The 25,767-nt window shown below is 33.3% G+C and overlaps 1 protein-coding gene across 1 annotated transcript in view; it reads right to left on the bottom strand.

Moving 5' to 3' along the window:
* Positions 1 to 25,767, bottom strand: part of LOC140444960 (uncharacterized) — a 351,698-nt gene that overhangs the window by 73,346 nt on the left and 252,585 nt on the right. The window contains exon 3 of the mRNA XM_072536692.1: positions 20,465 to 20,523. Within this exon, the coding sequence (XP_072392793.1) occupies positions 20,465 to 20,523 (59 nt within the window). The remainder of the gene's footprint in view (positions 1 to 20,464; positions 20,524 to 25,767) is intronic.

The following is a 25,767-nucleotide window of genomic DNA, read 5'->3' as shown; positions in this document are numbered from 1 at the left end:
GTTTTCCTTGCAAGAATCAAAACACAACACCGCCTAAACTAAACCTAAGTTCACTTCTCCCAGTCCAGCCAGTCATGTCAGATTAATTTCGACTCGAAATGAAATTTCAACCACTTTCTTGAAAACCAGTTGAAATTAATTTCGATAAATCGAAAATTAGTGACGTCGTTTGGTTAGTTCAGCTGAACTCCACAAGGCTCACAAAGTCGCATTTCGACGTCGCCATATTAATTTCGACATGTTTTGAGTCGAAATCTCAATTAGAATCAGGGCCCAGGGGGAGCATTTAACCATCACATTTATTTTCCAAGTGGTTTAAATTTCCCACAGAAATCAAGTGATTTTAGGTTATGTTGTTAGTTGCGCATCATTTGATCAACGTTTCTGATTTTGTAAGGAGAAAAGTTGAAAAACGTACCTTTTGGTAAGAATTTTTTGCATCAAACATCAAGTAACATTTGCTTAAAAACCTGATCTTTGGATTTCATTATTTTGTAGAAGGAATCTTTAGATATTGTAGTTCTGATTGACAAATACAATTCTAACTTAAAAACTATAAATATTTTTTGTGGAACTAATTAATCTGTTTCTGTACCCTGGGTAGCATTCCACCACTAAAAACTGGGGATCATTCGACCCCTGGTCGAATGCTCCCCAGCCGTTTTAAAATATTATTTCCTTTGGTATTACGTTTTTTATTTATGTGGAAGGTAAACAAAGGGTTTCTTTCGAAGTTCTTCGAAGATGAAATTTTCATCTCCTGGATATTAATTTTGTTCACAACCTCATCCGACGCTCTCCTCCGAATCTAATGAAAAAAATTGCATGGCGATTCATCTTACTGTGGAAAATTAGTCAGTTTAGTTCTTCTTAGTGCTTTATTGCCTTGGCTAAAGGATTCGATGTACGAACCAATTATTATAGTCGAATCAAAATGAGTGAATCGGTCCGCCGCTTGCGCTTGTTTGCGTACTATGTAAAGAAATAATTTTGGAAGTGAAAATTAAAGAAAATAGGTTAGAAAAACTGGCAATCATTTGCTCCAAAATTATAATAATAAAACATAGGTATCATGCAAAAATAGAAGGTCTAAAACATTGTAAAAAACAAACATAATCTATTACATTCAATTGGCAGTAAAATATGGTACTTTTGTAACACAAAAGTCTATTTAGTACGGTATTAGTTTTTTATTCTAGGCTTTATTAGTGAATCATGTGATCCTGTTTAAGCTTGCAAAGGCAATCATGTATACGTTTAATTTTGCTTATGTAATACAAGTTCGTGACTAATTTGAAATGGTTAATGATAAAAAGCGCTGGTTCTATATTGGTTTTATCTATCATTGGTTCTTAAGGCGAACAAAATTAGTAGTAGCCTTCTTATAATGAGACGTGAATGTCAAAACAGACTGAAAAAAGTAGATAAAGTTAACCACGACTGTAGAAGGTTTTGATATTTCTAAAAAAAATAAGCTTATAAAAAATAACATCGACATGCAATAAGTTATTTAAAATATATAATAGATAGGCGACGGAGATTAAAGTTTGAACAGATACATTAATGCAAATATAGTGAATCGCTTTATATTTATGAAAGAATACTGGCAAGACCGATAATCTCATAGACTATAAGCAAATGGGACATATTTAATGAGTTATTTGACCCAGCATAAATTACATATAAATCAATACTACAATATGTAATAACACCACAAATTCTTATCGGTACACAAAGCGTGGGGGTTCAAATTAAGGACTGAACCTTAGATTTCTCACCTCTGTCTAAGCCAAAATGTACGGCATTTCAAAAAAATTAATATATATACTTATTCGAAACTTTGCGTATTGGTCGCATTGGTCAAATGTCTTCCGTTTCATATCCATCGGGATGTTGCTCTTAAAGATGTCTCTTAGTGAACCATATGCCGCCCAAGCAAGTGTTATAAATAATTTAGGTGAGAGAGTGGCGCCTTGTCCCACACCTCGCTTCATATGCATTTCTCTGGTGGTATCATTTAGTTTTACACGCATTGTGGCGTTTTGGTATAATGTTTGTACTAACTTTGTAAGCCAGTAGTCTATGCTACTATTGTTCACAGCAGTTATAATTCTGTCTTATTCCAGGGTATCGAAGGCTTTGTGAAAGTCTACGAAGATAAGTACCAGTGATCTGTTATATTTTATCGATTTTTCTATTAAAGTTTTTAATGTTTGTAGGTGATCGTTTGTTCCGAATTTTGAGCGAAAGCCAGCTTGTTCTCGGGTCTGGTACAAATCCAACTTTTTTCTAGTCTTGTCGTAATTATTCGGGTAAACATTTTATAGATGTGGTTCAATAAGCTGATTGGTCTATAGTTTTCTAGGTGGGCCTTATCTCCTTTCTTGTGTAGTAAAGCTGTTACTGCACTGTTCTACGTTTCTGGTATGCAACAATCTGTTAGACAAAGGTTATACAAAATTTTTATTTGATTGTGAAAGGCACGTCCGCCCATTTTTATAGCTTCTATTACGACTCTATCTTCTCCTGGTGCTTTGTTGTTTTTCATTTATTTTATTGGGTCTTGGATTTCGCTTAGTGTGATCTCTGGCATGAGCTCTGAACCATGGTTAATGATTTTGCGTGATGCGGCGGCTTACAAGTTCGTTTGGTCTTCTCTTTGACTTGTGTATAGTTCTTGATAAAAGTCTTCAACTATGTGTAGTATTTCTTCTCTATTTGATATGGGGACTCCTTCTTTGTTCTTTAGTTTGTGCATTTCACATTTTCCATTGTTTAGTCGTCTTCTTAGGACTTTCAGACTTTTATTCTCTTCTACAGTTCGGTGGAGCTTTTCATTCTTAAATTTTCTTAAATCTTTCCTTATCGCTTTTGATACTTCTTTATTTATTTTTCTTTGTTTTTCTTCTTCAATGCTTTTGTTTTCTTTGATTTCTCTTCTAGTTTTCATTAGTTGCTTTGTTTCAATGGTTATTTTTTCGTCTTGGCGTCTTTTAGGACAGGGTCGTTCTATATCGGGTTGGCTTTCATCCTAATCATTTTAGATATTTCTGTTATTAAGTCTAATTTTAGTTTGGCTCTTACCATTCTATGATCGCTGCCTGTGGTAAAGCTATTAAGGACTGTGACATCGTTGAATATATTTTTTTTGTCACTAATTCTGTAGTCTATCTCGTTTCTGATCTTGCCATCTGGGCTTTTCCACGTCCATCTTCTGTGGTCTTTTTTAGAGAAAAAACTATTCATCTGGTATAGATATTGTTGTAATAATAACCAATAATACTTAATGGGAAATAATGTGGTCATTACCTTGAAATGTTTTTTTTTAAGAATTTCCATTTCTGATTTCCGAATATTTTTTTCTGTTAGGATATTTTTTAAATTTCTTTTTATTTTTGCTTACTATGGATATTGAAATTAGGCTCGGTTGGGATATTTATTATTCATAAAAAAACATTTTTTTTGAGTCTCCACAACCAATCATTAGTAAAATTTTAATTGTCTTTAAGTCAACTGCATGCTGATAAGGAGGCCTCAAGAAAATAGCCAATTTCAAAAAGTACCTAGGGATTTTAATACTCATTTATAGATACTAATATGGTAGGATTCTGGAAAAGACAATTTTCTACGAGAAATACTTGACGAGGATGATCCTTGATCCGAATCTGATCTTTAAAAGAAAGGTTAATGATTTAGCTGCTAAAAATAGGTTATGTCACTAATACCTGCAAATAAACCTGCAAACAGCTCCAGGTTATATATTAATAAAAATTATTTTATAAAATATACGGAAGCTGTGTAAGCTAAATCGGTCCAACGGTAAGCTCGTTGGAGACAATTTTTGTAGATTTTCAAAACAATTTTGATTCCGTGAATAAGATTTGAAGGGGTAGGTATCCCGAAAAAATCGTGGAAAAATCTCTATGGGGGATGTGGCTAGAAGATCGAAAAAGTCGTAAAGGTACCTTTTGTCCGAGAAATAGAAAAATAATGGTAAGAAGTAAAAAAATTCTATGAAAAACGTGTTCTCTCTAAAGATTCCATCAAAAAAGAGTGAAGGAAAAGCTTATTTATAACAAATAAGAAAAAGGATATTATTACTTTAACATTTAAATATACCATGCGGTCTATATGTATGGAATAAATTCATTTTTGGCGTTATTATGTACTATCTGAAAAAAAAGGTCGATTTTTATTCTTAAATTGACAATTTACAGTATGAAAATATTATCCTCTTCCAGCACCCCCTTTGAATTATAAGCAACCTCTCAAATTTTAAATAACAAAGGGGGTCGTGTGATACCTTATTAGAAAGGGATTTTAGTCCTCTAAAGTTTTTTAAGTTTGGTGCAATCATAATTGAGAAAATTAAATTTTAAGATGTAAAATTTTGATAATGTCTCTATTACAAAACTTTAGGTTGAACGAAGATAATAATGTCATATAATATTTAGAATTTATTTTTCAATGTAATTTTCAATTAAATTAAATGTTCAAAATAACCACCATTCACTTCTTGACAATAGCCGAGGCGATTTTGGAATTCTCGCACAACATTTTGTACGACCTCGGGGGTTATTTTGTTAATTTCTTCCGTTATCCTAAGTTTTAAATCAGCAATACTGTTTGGTCTATTAAAATATACTTTAGATTTTTAATAACCCCGTAAGAAGTAATCGAGAGGAGTCAAATCGGGGATCTAGACGGCCATTCGATCGTTCCACGTCTTCCAATTCACCTATTTGGAAAAACTTCGTTTAAATAATGTCTAACTATACGTGCGAAATGTGAAAGAGGTATGTCTTGTTGATATTAAATAGATCGATCTATCTCATTTGGATGATTTACATCAGGAAAAAAAATCTTCGTAATGTAGCCACTAAAAAGTTAATAAAAAATCTAGATAAACCTCCATCAACTGTGCCCTTAAAAAAATAAGGACCAATAATTTTATTGTTAATGATACTATCTCAAATGTTAATTTTTTAGGATATTGCGTGAGTCTCACACACCCAGTGAGAATTTTCTCTGAGTTTGTTAACCGTTCCGTTTAAATGAAACTTCGCTTCATCAGAAAAAACTATTTTGTTTATGAATTGCAAATCTGCGTTCATTCTGCCCATCATCATTTCACAGAATTCTTGCCTTCTATCGGGATCATCTTCATTTAACTCCTGAACCAACTGAACTTTGTAAGGATGGTATTTTTCTTTATGCAAAACTCTCAAAATAGATGATCTACTTACATCATTGACGGCGGCCAGTTTTCGAGTTGTCTTATGCGGATTTTCCGAAATCTCTAGACTAACTTTTTTTCATCAATAAATTTAACATTTCTACCTGGTTTTTCAATATTTTTGTCCATACATGTCCAGTATAACGAAACTTCTTTTCAATTTTTCTAACTAGACTGCGAAACTTGTTGACCAGGGTATTTATTATTAAACATTTCACAAACCCCCTTTTGAGTTCTTGTTTTTTTATTACCAAAACCAATCATAATTAAAATGTCTATTCTTTGAGTCTCGGACAAATGAGCCATAATTAAATTTAATACGCGCACAAATATTATACTGACGTCTTTTAGTAACTTTAAATATCTAAATGACAGCCGCCTACTAGATTCATATCAATTGTTTATTTGGCTTTTTGACTAATATTTTATTATCTTCAAAGTTTTTTCCCTAATGTTTAGCAAAACAGATACGAAATTACCTGATTATTTCTAAAGTATATTTTAATAGACCAGGCAATATTGCTGATTTAAAAGTTAGGATAACGGAAGAAACTAACAAAATAACCCCCGAGGTCATACAAAATGTTGTACGAGAATTCCAAAATCGCCTCAGTTATTGTCAAGAAGTAAATAATGGTGGTCAAGTTGAACATTTAATTTAATTGTAAAAATCAATTTTTTCAGTTATGATTGCACAAACTCAAAACACTTTATATTGCTGAACAGAGGACTAAAATCCCTTTCTAACAAGGTGCCACACGACCCCCTTTGTTATTTAAAATTTTCGAGGGGATGCTTATAATTCAAGGGGGTACTGGAAGGGGATAATATTTTCAGATATTCAGATAGTACATAATAACGCTAAAAATGAATTTATTCCATACATATGGACCGCATGGTATATGAGTAGCATTAAAAACTTTCATTGAAAACGTTTATTCCTACGGGCTTACATCGTAATAAAACTTTATCTGGTTCTAAAAAAAAACAAATTATTATGCCGTTCGGCTATTAAAATCAATTTCATATTACAGTTTCTTTCACAATACAAATTACTTTCGTGGCGTTTCATAACTATCTACTAATATAAAAACATAGAATGTTCGCAATTAAATTCTCATTAACATATTAATAAGCATTCATTTAGCTGTATATTAAACAATAATATAGATTGATTTTTGTATTAAAGCCTGCAGAAATTTGCTTATAAAATTATGTGAGTAATTTAAGAAAGGCTGTGATTATTTAATGAAAAATGCATAGTGAAGATTAAATTAACCCTCAACTGGCGTCGTGATTTATTCTGTCATTAACTGCGTCCTGGGGTCAACCGTACCATTTTTTTTTTAGTTTTTTGTGAAATTAGTAAAGACCTAATTCATTATTTCGTTATAATTTGTAATGGTTTAAGCTGGAATAAAACCATGTAAGCCCATTTTCTATTTATATTTCATTAAATAGTTCGATCATTACTTTTCCGTTCTTCTCGACCATCTGCATTATCAAACCTAGAACAAAAGCAATAAAATATTTACACTCAATATTCAGTCAACAAACCTAAAGGTCGCGGCATATTATCGTGCACGTATAGTTTCCGGCACGTAGCGTTTCGAGTCCAGCAATTGGACTGCGCGTTCACATTTTCATACAGTGTGTAAAAGCCAAATGGAATAAATTCATTATTTAGGTTACTGTACATATTTATAAAAAATCCCGAAACACGTCAAATTTAAATTATAACTTGACATTCTTTAACGTGAAAATGCAACCCCTACCTTCAACCCCCTTAGAATGACAGGTACAACCCCCAATTTTTAAAATAGGAAGTATAGGCTTGTGATATATCGTTTGAAAGGTCTTTTCATTCTCCATTCAAAAATGTTGTCTCTTTCAAGTTTATTAAGATTAATTAAGATAAAATAAATTAAAATCATGTGGTTACCGAAATTCGCTAAAATATACTCAAAACTTATTTCCGGTTTAGGTTTTGATAATGAGAAAGTGAACAAAAACCATAGCAATGTGGTTTTTAGATGGTAACCATTAAAAAAATTTAAAGAATTTCCGTGGCAACGTTATTTTAACACGCATTAGTAAATTGTTTTATTTAAGTTGTCAGTATTTTAAGTTCGTTCAATTCAATTATGAAAAATGGTTAGATTAACGGAAATGCATAAAATAACAGTTTTACAAACGATTGGTTACGCAGATAACACCCGAACACAACAGGAACTAACTCGCCTATTTCATGAGAAATTTCCTAATTTACCGCGTATATCCCAAGGAACGATAAGTAAAATAGAGATGCAGTTTCGCGAGTGTGGTCATGTAAGGCAGATAAAAAAAGCAGCTGTTAATGCATTGAGTGATGAACTCAAATTAGATGTGTTGCTTGAGTTTCAGGAAAATCCACATACATCGAGTAGATAGGCATCCACTACATTCAATGCTAGCCATACATCGATAGTAAACATATTAAAAGAAAATAAATTGCATCTCTATAAGATGATACCTACTCAGGAGCTCATGGAAGACGATTTTGATAGTAGAACTTTTTTTTGTGAGCAAATGATGGACATGTTGGAGAACAATATTATCCAATTAGAAGACGTTATGTTTTCTGATGACTGTACTTTTTCACTTAACGGTCATGCTAATCGGCAAAATTGCCGCTACTGGGCCACGGAAAATCCTCACTGGATGAGAGAAGAACACACTCAATACCCTCAAAAGGTTAATGTTTGGGCAGGGATTGTAGGAAACAATATCATTGGTCCCTTTTTCATTGAGGGCAACTTGAATGGCAACAATTATTTGGCACTACTTCAAAATGATGTGATTTCCAACGTTGGCAAATTTATATCCTGATCCAGGAAACCCTCAAGTTCCAGCGAATACGATATGGTTTCAGCAGGATGGAGCACCACCACATTACCAACTTAATGTCCGGCAGTACCTCGATACAATATTTCCCAATCGGTGGATAGGGAGGCGAGGATCGATTGAATAGCCAGCACGATCACCTGATCTTACATTATTAGATTTCTTTTTATGAGGATATGTGAAGAGCCATGTGTACAAAACTAAACCTTCTGATTTAAATGACTTAAAAGAACGAGTAACGCTTGCGATTAGGTCGATCACGCCTGTTATGATAAATAATGTTAGAGGACAGTTTTATTTGAGATTAGGATGTTGCCAAGACGTTCGCGGTGAACATTTTGAACATCTACTTCATTAACATTCATAGTTCTTTTTCGTGTTCTACATTTTATTACGTTTTGCATTACATTTTAGTTTTTGATTGTATTGTAGCGAATTTCGGTAACCACATAATTTTAATTTATTTTATCTTAATTAATCTTAATAAACTTGAAAGCGACAACATTTTTGAATGGAGAATGAAAAGAGCTTTCAAACGATATATCACAAGCCTATACTTCCTATTTTAAAAATTGGGGGTTGTACCTGTCATTCTAAGGGGGTTGAAGGTAAGGGTTGCATTTTCACGTTAAATTATGTCAAGTTATAATTTAAATTTGACGTGTTTCGGGATTTTTTATAAATATGTACAGTAACCTAAATAATGAATTTATTCCATTTGGCTTTTAAACACTGTATATAGAATGTTTCAGTTTGGTTCGGTGAAGATATGATCTCGCTTTTCTCGCCAAAAATTATGTACAATTGCTTTTCTTCTTAACGATGAAGAAAGAAAAACTGTAGTAAAAAGAACGTTTGAAGTATATTTATTGCTAAGAGAGAGGAAAAAGGAAGGTGAATACTGAACTTTATACAAAGAATTAATTCTTGACAATGAAAAATATTATAGACATTTTAGAATGAATAGGATTCAGTTTAAATATATTTTAAATTTAATTACACCTTTAGTTAAAAAAAATACTACATTTAACGAAGCCATACATATCAAACCAAAGAGTATTTTTAAAAAAGAAGAGGTATCACTTCCGTGCAGAAGTCCTAATTGTTTATCACTTTCGTGTTTAATTGTCACAAAGCACCTATCTTGAAATAACAATATCTTTACATTTGTCCGTAGAATTATTTTGTTTTCTATATCCTCTGCGAAAAGAATGCTCCATATTTTTATGGGATCAGAGACATCATCACATTTTGCAGGTCCTTTAAACCCCGAAAGAACTTTTAGCAGATTGTGTGTTTTTGTTCTAATATTCAAATCTGGATTGGCCGGAACAGCAGACCACTTTTATCGATTTTTAACTTTTTATTTATTGTTTCGGGCCCCTCTTCTTCTTCACCTATAGCCTGACTTTCTTGTGTTTCAGTATTGTCCCTCTGATTTTTCATCTCAGAATCAGAGTTATGGTCACTTTCTGGAGAAAAATCTTTGTCGTTGTAGTCCTCATAATAGCTAAACTCTCTTTCTATTTCATCATACCACCGCGTAACAATTTAATCAAAATTAAGCTCTCCGAAATACACTCTTTTGGAAGAACCTAGCAATAAAACACTATCTGCTTCGTGGACCACACAGACCTCAACTTTACTGGTTATTCAGAGCAATACTGAATCACAGTTGACGTGCATATCGGAGTTGCTTATGAGTGTACAAACTTAAAGGTAGATGCCGCAGCCAGGCATAAACGCTAAATTTGCACGTTTTACATGGACTTAAAAAGTACTGGGGGGTCCGCTTGACCCCACAACGCCAGTTGAGGGTTAAATGGTATTTAAAAATTACATACGAAATATTTTATCTTTTATAAAAAAAAATGGGATGATTCTTATCCGTGCTTAGGGGTCAACGTAAAATATTCGAAAATACCAGAAAAACGTGTCCTTCTTTAATCAAAAATTAACGTGTGGCTTGTCAAAAATATCGCATTCCTGATAATGCCTGTTTTTCGTTTGCGTCCGGCCATCCTGTATAAAGTTATAAGTATATTTAAATACATTTTTAAATAACAGTCAAAATACGTACTCGATTACGCAATGAAGTGCCAAATAAACGATATATCCTGATATCAATGGAACAAGTAGAGAATTCCGTTGCAAAATTTCTTGGGAAAGGTCACAGACCAATTTTACGAAACAGATGAAAGCGATCTCTTGTTCTATTCGAGTGTTTTCTTTTCACCGGTATCTGCTTGTGTAGATTATATCTGATCGGAAAGATCCCACGTTTTAGACCCATGAATCTACCATTGTGCTCGAATTCGATATCTCTTTGATAAACTACGTAAAGACACAATAGGCAAATGAGAAATACTTTATAATCAATAAGATTTGAACGTTGGATATTTGGACGGTTAGATATTTAAGAGAAAATATTTATAGGAAAACCATACATTCACGATTTAAATAATTAGAAGAATATAGAATATAAATTACAGAAATATTAAAAAGAGAATCAAATTTAATAGGTATTTAAATTAAAATCTCAAAATACGATTTTCAAATAAAGTTTTGTAACAACGTGATTAGCTATTTGTTACAGAGGTCCTAAAACTGTTTTCTTGAGGCATGTTTAAGTTAAATATTGTGTTTATATGCGTTTAAGCCACAATTGATTCTAATAAAAATTACATTTTACATTTGTTTTTGGCGTTTGAAATCAGTCCCCAGAAATTATTGTAAAGTAAGAAATTATTTGACGCTTTGTAGCAGCCAATTTGACAGCTGACTTAGGGATGGAGGGGGCAGTTTTGAACGTTGTTTTTTTAAGTGTATTATGACTTAAGTGCCTAAAATTATTTATTTCAGGTATCGCAAATAACATTAGCAGATCTAATAATGTAATAGTATCTATCAAACTTACCAAGAAATTGTCTGAACATACAAAAAAATTAACTTTACATATCATAAGAAAAATGTTCAAACATGCTCCTAATAGGGGTAGCTCTGAACTAAATATGGGCGCATTTGAATGACCTAAAAATATTTTGAAATCAAACCAAAAAAAAAAAACAGTTTATTATTGAAAGGACACAATAAAATATACAAACATGAAAAAGTACAATAAGTTTCTAAGTGCCTAAGGTATAGACATTCAAACCAGAATATATTAATTTTTAATTTACATTGTAATTATCCATCAAATTTGAAAAAGAAATGAATGATTGCGTTCTGCAAGTACTATAATTTGAATTGTTTATAGGATGTTATTTTAGAACTACATCTTCAATGGGGACTACCAAAATATCCTCCGTTTCTGGACAGTGAAAACTTGAACTTGTCCTTTACTTTTATTTTTATTTTATTTTCGTGCTCCAATATTGTTTCTCGGGCAGCCTTTGGGAAACGTCGTACAATTTCAGGTGTTATTGGGTTTGATGTAGATGGAACAACTTCAATTTTATGTGCTACTGGGGCTTATGTAGATACAACAGCTTTTGTTGAGTTGTTTACATTATTTCCTGGTGGTGGTCGGTCAGTAACAAAAGCACAGCCAAAATCGTCATCCAAAACTACAAGACGATTTAGGGACCAAGTGCTCGTTTTTCCAATATATTACTCGAATTGTTTTCTCAATTTTAGTTTTTTCTTTAAATTATTTCCGAAAGATTTTATACTAATAAAAAACATACTTATATACCTATAACAGCAAAATATTCGTTGCAACTAACATAATCATAAAACTGCCATTGCATAACAGCACAAGACCATAAAAGTCGCTATGAATCAGCAATGAATTGAATATGAAATATGTCTTATTAAACTTATAATTTACCTTACAAGTAGTGGTAAAACGATATTGTTCCTTTTTTCCTTCCAACCGTCACCCACTCTCATGTTAGCATGTTCTGACACGGACACATGCAACTATGGTAATGAGAAGAAAATTTATTGAAATATTAATATGCAGGCACGACTAACATTGCCAATGAGAAGATTCTTCTGGTATGTTTACGATTATTATCGAAGTAACCTAAAGATAAGGTCACATCGCTAATGAATTCCATTATGTATTGTATATACTAGACTATTTGCAAAAAAAAATATAGGAACTGTTGAGAGACGGACCTATTTTCTTATTATCTTTAATTCAGTTGCAGATTGAAGTATATAGATTTCAAGGAAATCGATTGGCTCCGTAAAATATTCCGAATTGTGATTACCTTGAGCTTTTCCATCTTTTCCTACTTTTTGGAATACTTTCGAGTTGACGTTTTATTGAGTTTTTAGTGTTTTTCTTAGTACCAAAATTTGTTGTTTCATAATTTTATGTTGTCTATACTTGACCAATATTTTACACCGGGTACAAATTTAAAAAAAAAGCTATTGAGTTTGATTTTTAGCTGTTTTATAGGTATTCATGCATACTAGTTTCAAACTATTATTAGTTTTTTCTACTATAAGTTTTGAAGCAAAACTTCTATACTTATTACTTTTTTTCTATAGTAAAATGCAAATGCAGAAAATGTGGCTAGTTTATTCATGTTTGTCTTGGTTAGGGTCCAGGTTTGACATCTATATGTCATGATAGGAAGGATTCTTCTTCTTGATGTGCCTATCCGTTACAAATGTTGGCGATCATCATGACAATCTTTATCTTATCTGCAGCAGCGCGGAAAAGCTGCATAGATGTTGTATTGAACCAGATTCTGAGGTTCTTTAAACAAGATGTTCTTCTTCTTCCTGGACTTCGTTTTCCAAATTTCCTTGCAGGATGGATTGAAGGAGAGTATATCTGGATTAATTTCGCATAATTAATATGTCCGAAGAACTGTAAATTTCGAGATTTGATGGTGGTCAGTACTTCTCGATTCTTATTCATTCTTCTGAGGACCTCCTCATTTGTGACTCGGTCAGTCCACTGGATCTTAAGCATTCTCCGATATAGCCACATGTCAAATGCTTCCAGTTTTCTGCACATATCTTCGTTCAAGGTCCACGATTTAACACCATAAAAAAGGACAGAGAAGACGTAGCATCGCAGCATTCTTACTTTTGTATCAAGAGAGAGGTTGTGACTTTTAAAGAAGGCTCCATCCGATTGAAGGTGGATCTAGCTTTTCCAATGCGTGCTCTAATCTCCTGGTTGTTGGTCCATTCTTTATTTATTATGGTGCCGAGGTAGTAGTAGTGCGTCACGTCACTCTTTCTACAGGGGATTGGTTGACGTAGAGTTGACCTTCTATTATTCTTTTCTTGCTAATTATCATAAGCTTTGTCTTCTTAACGTTTATATTGAGTCCATATTGTTGACTGTAATACGTGATTTTGTTCATAAGAACTTGTAGGTCTTCTAAGTTGTCCGCAAATACTATGGTGTCATCGGCATATCTGATGTTGTTTACCCGGCAACCATTTAGTAGAATACCTTTTTCAGTTTCATGCAAAGCATCGATAAATATTCTTTCAGAGTACAGATTAAAGATTAGAGGAGATAAAATACAGCCTTGCCTCACTCCACACATGATTTTCACATAGTCAGTGTGTTCACCTTTAACTCTGAGATTTGCTGTCTGATTCCAGTAGAGACTTCTAATTCTTTTCAGATCTTGGTTGTTAATTCCTGTTTCTTTTAGTATTTGCATCATCTTGGCGTGCTGTACTCGATCAAACGCTTTCTCGTAATCAACCAGACATGCGTATACGTCGCAGTTGAGGTCTCTTCATCTCTGGAATAAGACTTGTACTGAGAAAAAGCCTCTTATAGTACCAACAGCATTTGTGAACCCGAACTGGTTGGGGGAAATTTGACTTTCACAGAGCTTGTAGATTCTCTTATGAATTATCTTTAGGAACAATTTTAGGAGATGACTCATGAGGCTTATAGTACGGTAATCTTCGCATTTTTTGGCTCCTGGTTTTTTTGAAGTGCCTCAGATTTTAGCCATTCTGTTGGTATTTGTCCAGAGTTGTATATGTTTTTAAATATCTTTGCGATTATTGCTATTGATTCGTTGTCCATTAGTTTGAGTAGTTCTGCTTGTATATTATCAGAGCCTGCCGCTTTGCCATCTTTTAACTGTGTAATTGCGGAGTAAACTTCCTGCTGTAATATTCTTGGTCCATCATTTACCTCTTCTTCTAGCTCCAAGGTGTTCGGATAGGAAGAAAGCATTGCCCAAATTGCTCTAAGCTTTCTAAATCCTGCCCATGCTAGTCTTGCTCTTCTAGTAATATCCGCACTTTGGTTCTCTTTGTCAAGTCTCAAGATTTGGCCTAGGTAGATATATTCCTGGATTTGTTTTATCTCACTGCCATTTATAGTTTTATGTCTGGGGTCATCTATATTTGTCAATATTTTTGTTTTTTTTTCATATTCGTTTTAAGGCCGACGTATTGGGAGCTGGCTGCTAGTTCCCCCATCATAATTTGCAAAGGTTTCAAATTATTTTTTAGTTCCAAAAATTTATTATTATAATTTCTAGCAAATATTCAAATTAATGTTGCTCACGCCATCTATCCACCGAGTGCGGAAGCATCTAAATTACCTCAAGGATATAACTGCAGTTCATAATAGTTCCAACTTTGGCCGCAAAAGCGAGGGTTACCGAGCGCTGGTAACCTTCCCAGAATTCGTCTTTCCTTTCTCTCTCTCTCTCTCTCTCTCTCTCTCTCTCTCTCTCTCTGAACGTCCAGCATAAAGGACAAAATTTTGTTTGAGTGGTCTCTTGACGAGGTAAGCCAAAAAATTCCGTTTTTCTTTTATATTTCAAATAAATATTTATTTTAGATCCTTACCGTGAGCACTAATAGTTGACAGAACTATGTTTATGGGCCCGATGTTTTCTAAATAACTATGGATTTATGGTATCTGTTCTGAAACCAGAATGTATAGCTGGCCACCATTACATGACACCCTCAGCAATTCAAAGAATTACCGGTATTTTATAATCCTATAAATTTTTATGGTGGATATATGTTTCTGCTGTCAATAGATTCAATGTTCTGAAATCCCAGCCTGAGTACCTAGTTCGTAAAAATTATATTCTTTCTACAAGCCACACAAGCAATTTTATTTTTTTATTGAACGGTGAAGATTATCTATGAAATAAATAACAGTGATGTGATTTATTATTGGTCTTTTAATTTCATAGATATCTACATAATAAATAAATATCTTACCATAATATGCTCCCATATTATATTAAATAATTGTGGAAACAGTATAAATCCTTGTCTGACATCTTATTCTGGATGGAATTGATTTGAAAGTGTGTCAAGCAGTTTAACTGTTCCAGTAGTATGTTCGTATAGTCAATACAATCAATTATAGAAGGAAAAATTGAAGATAACAGAGATAAAAAGGAAAAAACGCACCGCATAGTTGAGAAATCTTAGATAATAGTTTAACTACTTCCATTCAACTTTTTAGAGCTGTTATAAATAAAGTGGAAATTGTCATGTAGATACCCAACTTTCAATAGAAGACGGACCTTTAAAAAAAAGAAGAAGAATAAAATCTAAATGGATCTGATGCTTAGACTAGAATACTCTGGTAAACCGGATCTACCTATGGATGAGCAGTATGACAACAAATGAATGCTTGCGGCATTATGTTACCTAGTCCCTCCATAGATCTTTACCGGATGAGCGTGTGACTTAAAAACCTAAATATAGATACCTAACTTTATTATTTAATGTGATTTAGTACCGTAGACAATCTGAAGGTTACACCTTTCTTTAGATCCTTAATCACATTTTTAGCGAAAGAATCAATCCAGCTGAGTAAACAAAAATGATAAAGGTCAAATATATTCATGTGGCGCAACTAAAATAATAGTGATGATGTTAATCATCTATTCCACCTTTTGTTTTATTACTGTTGCTCCAATAACCGATCGCTTGTGATAAATTGTGGTAGATATTATTCAGCATATTATTATGTTTTGTCTTACACTATAAATAGTAATTGTCTATGGGGCATATATAATGCAGGACCGAATTTTAAGTAGTTTTATAATTTATTAATAAATTTGTATATATAACTGGTATGTTCTTAAATTATAAAGTCTTTTAATATTGTTTACTATGAAACTAGTGTTAAGAAAAATATTGCTTGAAAAAATCTTAGAACATGAACTGGTGGGACTATGAATAACGCGTAAAAAGAACGGCCTCAATATTATAATCGAAAAGCCAATTGATTTTTAAGAAAATCGAATGAACTTTAATGTACTTTGTTTAAAAAAGCATATGGTTTACAAAATGTGATCTGGCTAGTACTTTTCTGAGTAATCCAAACTGATTGGGCGCAATTTGTTCCTCTCATTTCCGGTAAATTCTTTAGGCTTATGGTCCTATAGTCTTCACAAACTTTTGCTCCTGATTTTTTAGGCAATGGTACGAACTTCAATTTGAGACACTCCACTATTATTTTTCCTGCCTTGTATGTAAATTATAAATCAAACTATATCTTCTTCTTATTTCTATTCTCCCGCCAATGCATCTTCCATCCATTTTCCATCAAAATATTCTATAATAATGCAAAACTCTACTAGTATGAATAAATGACTGTTGAAATTTTCGAAGACTATTTTGGTCATCTGATTCATTTCCAAACAAACAAATCCGTCGGAGAAAAAAATCCGAAAGAAAAGAAGAACCATTTCATTTTTTTTTTTTTGACGCTCCATATCAAATGGAACTGTCAATCTTAAAGTTTAAAATTAAAGAAGTCAAATACGTTATAAAGAATGAGTTGCAATCAAATAAGGCGCCGGGATACGATCGCATGACTGGTAAGGTCCATCAAGAATTAACCCATGATTCCTACAGAATAATCACTATGATCTTCAATGCTCTGTTAAGTCTGCATAACTTTCCTTTGCAATTGAAAGTTGTACAAATTATACTTATTTAAATATACCTGGTAATGGTCCAAAAGATGTAAACTTTTGCGCCCAGTCATTTCTAAGATTTTTGAAAAACTTTTAAAAAACAAGCAAAACTGTACTGCAGTCTTTTTGGATTTCTCTTAAGCTTTTGACAAGGTGTGGCCCACAAGGCTTTTGTACAAGAAAAAAACCTACCCTATCTTTACTTTAAACTACCTTAAAAGCATACCTTGCAAAAAGGAGACATCTAGTACGGTATAGTGAAGTTTTTAAAAAAACTAACATTTCGATCTTTTGTACCTGCTCTGGGTAGTGTGCTCGGGCCGATCCTGTACCTGATACATATGCAACAAGCAATAACCTAATGTTTGCAATATTTGCAGATGATACTGTATTCCTAACTTCTTATAGTAATCCGGTAATAGCATCCGAGAGACTGCAACTACATTTAAACAAAACTAATGAAAGGTCTAAACTCAGGAGAATTAAAGTAAAATCTACACATATAATATTCATTCTAAGAAGAGTCACATGTCCACAAGGTAACCTCGATGTACATTTTTTACCCCAAAAGGATGACGTAAAATATCTAGGCATACACCTCGACAAACGAGGAATATGGACCAAACATATATGGCGGAAGAGACTACAACAAGGAATTTTATACATAAAGCTTTACTGGATTCTGGCAAAAAACTGACACCTATCGATCGACAACAATCTGCTGATATACAAAGTAATAATAAGACCTATTTGGTCACATGGTTCGCAGCTCTGGGGATCAGATAGCAAATCTAATGTTATGAAAATAAAAATATTTCAATCTAAAACTCTAAAAACGATTGCTAATGTTCTTTAGTAGATCTGCAATAAGAATCTCTGAAGAGTGCAAAAAAATAATATCAAAATATAAAAATGTGTTGCGAGTGTATCCTAACACTCTGGCATATAATCAATTCCCAACATTCTCAACAACGAACAAGTAAATAGATTGAAGCGATATGATCCCTTGAACTTACTCTGATAAAATACAGTTGTGGAAGTTACGCCTTCAACAGCGTCCAGCTATTGTGTTCTGTGCCGTTTTTAGTTTTATTACTGGTGTATCTTGTATGTGTGCATTCCACCGGCAAACAAGATAATAGTAAAAATAGTGCAAATACTCCTGACCATGGAGCTGCGCGAAGGCTGAGTCAAAATTCACGTAATGGCAGAAAGGTTATATTGTAAGTGGAATTATACAGTACAATCAGTACATAGTACAGTGCGTTTTGCATCGAAGTGCGCCGTGGTCAGGAATGTTTGCACTATCTACTGATGCTTTGGTCACTGGATCTTATATTTCTCTGACATTGTAAAGACAAAACAATTGTCCTTATTATTTTTATTGTGAAACAGATTGTAAAAACCTTAGATGAAAATAAAAAAAATCCGTAGTAGTAATGGACATTACCAGTTATTTTTAAATATTAAAGAAAGCGTTAGCTAACATTAACTGAAAAAAGTAAGAGCTGGTAAATAAATTTATAAGTGAGGAAATGAAGGTAGAAGAGAGAATTTGATTTTTTTGTTATAATGTATTCAAAGTTTGTCGAAGTGGTTATATTATTTTTTTTTGTAAATTCTTCTGCAAAAGTGCGACATAAGTGGTGGATTCAGTCTCACTAGATACAGCCTCACAGGTATTGTGTCACAAACAGAAGGTATAGAAGTGCATTTACAAATCGATTATAGATTGTATTTTTTTGTAACTTTTAGCTAAGATTTATTAAATTTTTTGATGGCTATTATTGTACAATAATTTATGTTAACACATTATGAGCGGGTCGGGTACTAGTACCCGCTTTGGCGGATTGCCACTTATAAGCGGGGCAGGTACAAGTACCCGCTCCGCTCATTGCCGCTTAAAAGCGGGATAGGAACGCGTTAGACATAACATCCGAAGTAATCATAATAAAATTTGTTTGTCTTTCAAATTTCCTTCATATTATGTTTGTGTTTCATTTCGTTTATTATGATTTCGTTTATTATGATACTTTATTACTCCTATGGCAGTACAACGTGTTCTTAGACGAGTTACAACAAATTTATTATAATGCTTTTTTGATGGAACTAATTGATAAACAATTTGGTCGTCTCTTTTTATTTACTTTTTATACACAAAGGTCATATAGTACTTCCTTTTAATTTTTCATTTCGTTTGAACTCATAACAACACAAGATTTCGTAAGTTGTTACCTAAGAGCAGATGTGAGAATCAAATTGTTTAGTCTACAATAATAGAGCCCTAGTCATTAAATTTTATTACTCTAGACGAGATCGATTTAAAAAGCGATTTTACATAAACATTGACTTACAAAGCAATATTGATTCGAGTATGCACGTGTGTCTATCCACCCCGTGAGAAAGAATATAAAAGCGACAACTCTAGAATGTAAAGGCATTGCAGTAATAGATACGAACAAAGTTACATCTGGTCACTCGTTGTTCATGTCCAGTTCTCATATGACTATATCAGAACATTTACTCGTATTTTTATCGTTTTCAAAAACTTCTTAAAACGGTATAAATTTATTTGAATTTTACTATTTCATAAAAAGGGATCCTGATAGTGATAGTGATGTATACGCAGATAACTTGTCGGAGATTTCAAATGATGCGGAGTTTCCTGAATTAGACAGTGAAAGTGACGAGGAATTATTTCGACCTAGAAGAAATCGAGTTTTTCCAATACCATCCAGCGACTCTGAAGACAGTGATAACACAGCGATGACAGTGTTTGATTGGCCATAAACTGATAATGTGCCAATTATTGAACATTTCTTAGGACACAGTGGAGTTTTTGTAATGCCAAATAATTCGGAGAGTGTAGTAGATGTGTGTATCTTAAATACTAAAAGTATTATTTTCAAATTAAAAAATTGCAATTTATGTTTATTCAGAATCATTTCAGCTAATCCAAACCTGTTCCACCCACAATGGGAAAGGTCATAACTCGGTCGGTCATATTGTTTTTAATTTTTCAAGGTCATAGGCGTACCTATCTGATATATTCACCTAGCCCCTTGGGCTTTATCTATACATTGCCCGATATTTATTATTATTATGACTGTAAATAAATTCGACAAGGTTAATTTCATATTCAAATGTTAAATTAGCATTTTCTGGGCTAACTACATCGGAATGTGGGGAGTCGGAGCTATCGAGATAACAAAAGAAGTGAAAGAATGACATATTTATAATTGGTATTTTATTTGTAATCATAAATAGGACATAGTTTACTATCCTTTAAGAGCCAAGGACTCTTTGTGCTTACTTGCCAATATATGTGATAGTTGCGTACTTAAGTAACAAAATTGTTATATTAAAAGAAATCATAATTTAAAGCAACTTCTTTTTGCCGCTATTTATTTTTTACTTATATAAAAACACAAAAACAAATAAATAAAATACTTACCCCCGGTTCAAGAGATAACGCCATAAAACCAAATCCGTAAAGGTACAACCATAAAAGACCTGAAACAAATATATAATTTATATATGTAATAAGGCAGTAACTGTAACGGTAAAAACATATATAACTCAAGGAACATGCTGACCGCCAAGAGTCTAGAGAACTTTGCTCAAAATTCAAGTATCTAGAAAGAAAATTCAAACCGCAGAAACAGATCATCAAAGATATACAGAGAAAAGAAGTTATGAAAAAGAACCTTAAATATTGAAATCAGAAATTGAGGCGGCAATTAAAAAGCTAGAATTCAAAAGAGCAGAAGGAGAAAATGGAATAACAGGTGAAACACTCAAAGAAATTTGAGAATTAGGAATGGAAGTAATGTTTAGAATTTGCAATGAGATCTGGAATAGTGGCCAAATGACTAACGTAAACTCCCCTTTATTCCCATACATAAAAAAGGTTCACCGATAGGTTGCAGTAATTATCGTACAGTAGCATCGATATCACATGCGAGCAAAGTACTTCTAACCATCATTAATGAAATACTAAAATCAATTCTCTTACCACAAATTCGACAAGAACAATGAGGTAGAGGAACAAGAGAACATATTCTTAATATTCGTCAAATTATCGAAAAATCTCGACAGTTTAACATAGAAACATATTTATGTTTTGTTGACTATTCCAAGGCCTTCGATACCGTAAAATGGGATAAAATGTAGCATATACTTAGATAAATGGATAACAAGAACATCTAATCTGTTTATTGTAATTGTAATTGTAATTGTTTTTGTAATTGTAATTGTATTAATTATATTTTTGGAGCAACGATAGAAGGAAGAAAAATCAAAAACCTACGTTACGCTGATGATACTGTTATTGGCGTCATCATCAGAAGAAATGGAACAAATTATGAATAGGCTAGACACGGTGAGTACAGAATATGGTTTGAAAATATATGCATAAAACCAAAATGATGATCATCGATAGAATCAGAAACAACCAAGCAGAGATAATAAACATGGTAGGTTACGAAGTGGTCAGGCAATTTAATTACTTAGGCTCCGTTATTACTAACAGTGAAGAATGCGAAGACGAGATCCGTCGACGCATCACAATGGCCAGATTGGCCACAGCCAAACTAACAAAAATTTGGAAGAATACTGACATTACAAAAAACACAAAATTACGACTTATTCGAGAATTGATATTTCCCATCACCACCTAAGCCGATTCAGAGCGTAGAATGGTATTCGAAATGTGGGTCCACCGTAGAATCTTGCGCATAACATGGACAAATAACTCAATTCTAGTAGAACTTAACATAAAATCTAGACTCATCACAACTATTAACAAAAAAAAAACTGAGATATTTTGGACATATAACTAGAAGAAGAGAAAACAACATGCACAGGAGAGAGATAATTTGACAGAAATAGTCCAACAAATTCCATGACGCCACTACGAATCATTACGAAGGAGAAAAGATAGAGGAGCGGGAACTGTATGCTCTCCATGATTTTTAAGAAGCAAATAATAATCATATAGAAGTACATTTCAAGGCTCAAGCTATTATATTTATTTTGCCTTTAAAGTCTTCTTTTTTGTACACCATCATTTATACGAAAACTATATTTATGGATGATACTATTACATACAATTTGCTTTGTAACGTTTTTCTTTTTGGTTACTTCTCTAGTTAAGTTTTAGATTATTCTAAAAGCCTTCATCTACAGGCCAATATAATAAGAACGAAATGTTTTTGGAAACAGTTAGCTGGGACGACGGCGATTGTCAAATTCTCGGACCATCCGAAATTCTCGAAGGCCAACTTTTTAATTTTGTTTATTTTTTATATTTTTTATGAAAAAGACTATAAATTTTTAATTAAGAAGTGTTCGAAGAAGAGTGGACTTTTATGGTGATTTAAGTTATCAGAACAATTTGTATTAATAAACATTAGAAAGTTAGCTTAATACTGTTTAGAAGGTTATACGTAATTAGTCCCGGACGTTTTAATAATAGGTCCTAAAAATTTGGGGCTTAAATAAACAAAACGTTCTAAACAAAGTAAACAAATTCAAAGAAGCGATTAGTTGGAGAAACTTAATGTTTTATTTCTGGATAAGGTTTTGTGCTAGAAAATAAAAAAGAATTTTTATTCCGATTATCTCCTGGAAAGTTGGGAAAAACCCATTTGTACACAATATCGTTAATTAAAAAAATAAATACTTTAGTAGGGATTTTTTGGAAAGTGGTATGATGAGGATGAATGTTGTGTAATTGGCTATGGAAAAACGATGGGAGAAGAATAGGGATGCGATGTAAAATTGAACGAGGAAGATTTGATCATTGTGTTTTTACCATCTGGAACAAGCAGTCTAGTTGAAAGCAGAGCATTACAAGTTGTGTTTTTGTGTGGTTAATTCGATGATAACAATTGTGGAACGTGAAAATAGAAAAAGTCAAGAAATCCAAACTTCTTGTGTCCGAACAGGTTCCAGTTTCTATGAGTAAAGAAAAGAGGCATTATATAAAATTGGCACAAGGCACTAAGTCGACGAGAAAAATCTTTGGGGCTAAAGATTGTCGGTCTTTTACACGAGTCAGAGATTTGATTGGTGGAGAGAATTCGAACGAGTGCTGTTTTGAAATATTGTGAAAGGAGAAAGCAGAATTGCAGAATCAGATTAATAGGTTGGTTGGAGAACTTGGACAGTTCCTGATAACACAGTCAGTGTCCGCCGGAAAACGTCGCAAGCGACTTTGACTGACCTTAAAGGTCAGTCAAAGTATTTGTGACATAGACTTGGACCATAGTATTCCAGCTTAGTATTTTTTCGACCCTCGACCCTAGTACTCTACGATCGACACTACGAGGCGCCGACCACCGAGCCGCGCTCCGACCATCGTATCGATCGCCAGGTAAAATAAATGCATTATTTTAAATGCGAGCGTTTACTTCACTGTCAGTGCTATGATCTAGGCGAGGATAGGATGCGATGGTCTCCGCAATGAACGCACCTTTAGTCTCCGGAGTCTCCTCAGACACTACAGGACTGATCACAAATCAATGCATTATTTAATATATTATTATATTCTATTATCAATGCACTAATGCATATTACTGTCACAGAGTTAATTGTCATACTCCTTCGAAACGGCTTTACCAATTTTTATAAAATTTTATATGTATGTTCAGTTGAATGTACTACTGTGTATTTTTTCCAGGAAAGTTGTTTTCGTTCAAATCAGTTAACACAGTTATAAATTAGGATGACGTAGTCAACTAACCTACAGAGCGTTTGAATGTATTGGAATTGCCTGAATTCCCACCTAACAATTCAAAATTAAAAGTCGGATCAGTTGTCATAATGCTGTCCAACATTAATCAACCTCGACCGTGCAATGAAACGAGACTGACTGATAAGTTTAATTAATAATACTATTGAGACAACGATCATTAAGGAAAAATGTAAAGCAGAGGATGACTTGATTCTGCGTATACCGATGATTCCAACGAACGTCCCATTTGGTTTTAAACGTTTATAATATCGTGTGCTTTTGGCTTTTGCAATACCAATAAACAAATTACAAAGCCAACCGTTTAAAGTTTGCGGAATTAACTTAGAGTTTCCATATTTATGCTACGCAAAAAAAAAATAAAAATATTATTATCAGAAAACATCAATCAGAAAACAAGACATTTGTAAATATTTATCTGCTTTAGTGTTTTTAGATTTAACATATAAGTTTTTTAAAATAACAAACATATTATGCTTTATTAAATTGTTAATAAGTTTTGCTCTAAATCAGAAAGTAGTGAAGTTTTAATTGTATTGCATTCTAAATGAACAATTTCATGATTAGAGTCAATTTCTATATTCAAATAATTACTGTCAAAAACTTTAATTGAAGGTATAAAATCTTTCCATAGATGCATGATTGGACGGATATGTCTTATAAAAATACATTACAGAAGCAATAATGATGCATCCTATCCATTTTAAAATTTGATTTATTGAGAGTGACAAGTTTGGATTTAAATTGATCAATTTATCACAGTCTTATTATGTAACTGTTGATGAGGCATTTAATCAAATGATGAAATTCTAATACATTTTATTAGGATGCCTTACCTCGTCCTTATTTAAGATTATGTTTTTATTGGTAGTAGAGTCATTAATAGATCTACAAGGAATGTGGCATTGAATTGTTATGGTTTGTCATATGCAATAATGTCCTATTGTTTCAAGTGCTGTTAATTTTGAATATTCCTTTTGAAACATTTTGAATAATAGGTATCTGTGAATATATTTATCAGCGCAGATTTTAGAAACCTGTTGAAATAATATTTTTATTGTAGGTTAATCGTCACGTAAAACATTAAAAATGAGACATAAGACTGGGTGTATTTTCGTATATAATATCTTAAGAGAGAAAATTTTGCCGGCAATATTTTCGACTAATATGAAAGTTTGTTGCCTGGCAATTTTCGGGAATTAAATTTTGACAATTAAATCACGAGACGTTAGTCAAGTGATTTTGCCAAAATTTCATAAGCAAAAATTTGCGAAAAGGCAACAAACTTAAGTAAAACCAGAAGAAAATTTTGGCGTTAAATAATTTTCTCTCGAATGATATTTGACAAGACTATTTCACGAGATAATTAATGCACCATATCAACGAAACAGGCAGTCAGGCCATGGAGTGGGGTGTCAACTTTGGAAAAATGGCGTGCACCCTATTCTTCATGCTATGGCATGCTGGACGAGCCATACAGTCTGTAGTCAACACCCCGAGGTATGAGCGGGAACACAAAGTGAATAAATACTCATACGCTTATGAAACGCACCTGGCGGATCATAAGGGCCTTCACATTTTACTCTTTTTCAACTTGTCTTGAGTGAAATGTCTTTAATCTTTCCTATCAGCCTCTCTTGGCTAACTCTTGTTTCTTCCGACCCCGAATGGCGATTAGGTTTCCGAAGGCAGACGGGTCACTATATTTCTTTCTACTACAACTCTAAAACTCGCCAACACGCTTGGCCAGCGCGGCGTTTCAAGGCCAAATTTCCCCTCATGATGGATACATCAAGTGTACGGCCCTCAGTCCCCGGCGGTTCCAATTTCCCTGACCAAGGTGGCGGTCAGAATAGTGTTGGAGCAGAGGGTGCTAAGAATCACCGGAAGAGATCAGGCCACCAAAACAAACGACAAATGCATATATGTGCCTACAATGTACAAACTTTATCAACAGAAGCATCAATGATAGAACTGGAGAATGAACTACAACATATAAAATG

Source organism: Diabrotica undecimpunctata, chromosome 7 (genome assembly GCF_040954645.1).
Source record: "Diabrotica undecimpunctata isolate CICGRU chromosome 7, icDiaUnde3, whole genome shotgun sequence".
Taxonomy (NCBI): Eukaryota; Metazoa; Arthropoda; class Insecta; order Coleoptera; family Chrysomelidae; genus Diabrotica; species Diabrotica undecimpunctata.
This window is presented reverse-complemented; position numbering and strand designations above follow the sequence as displayed.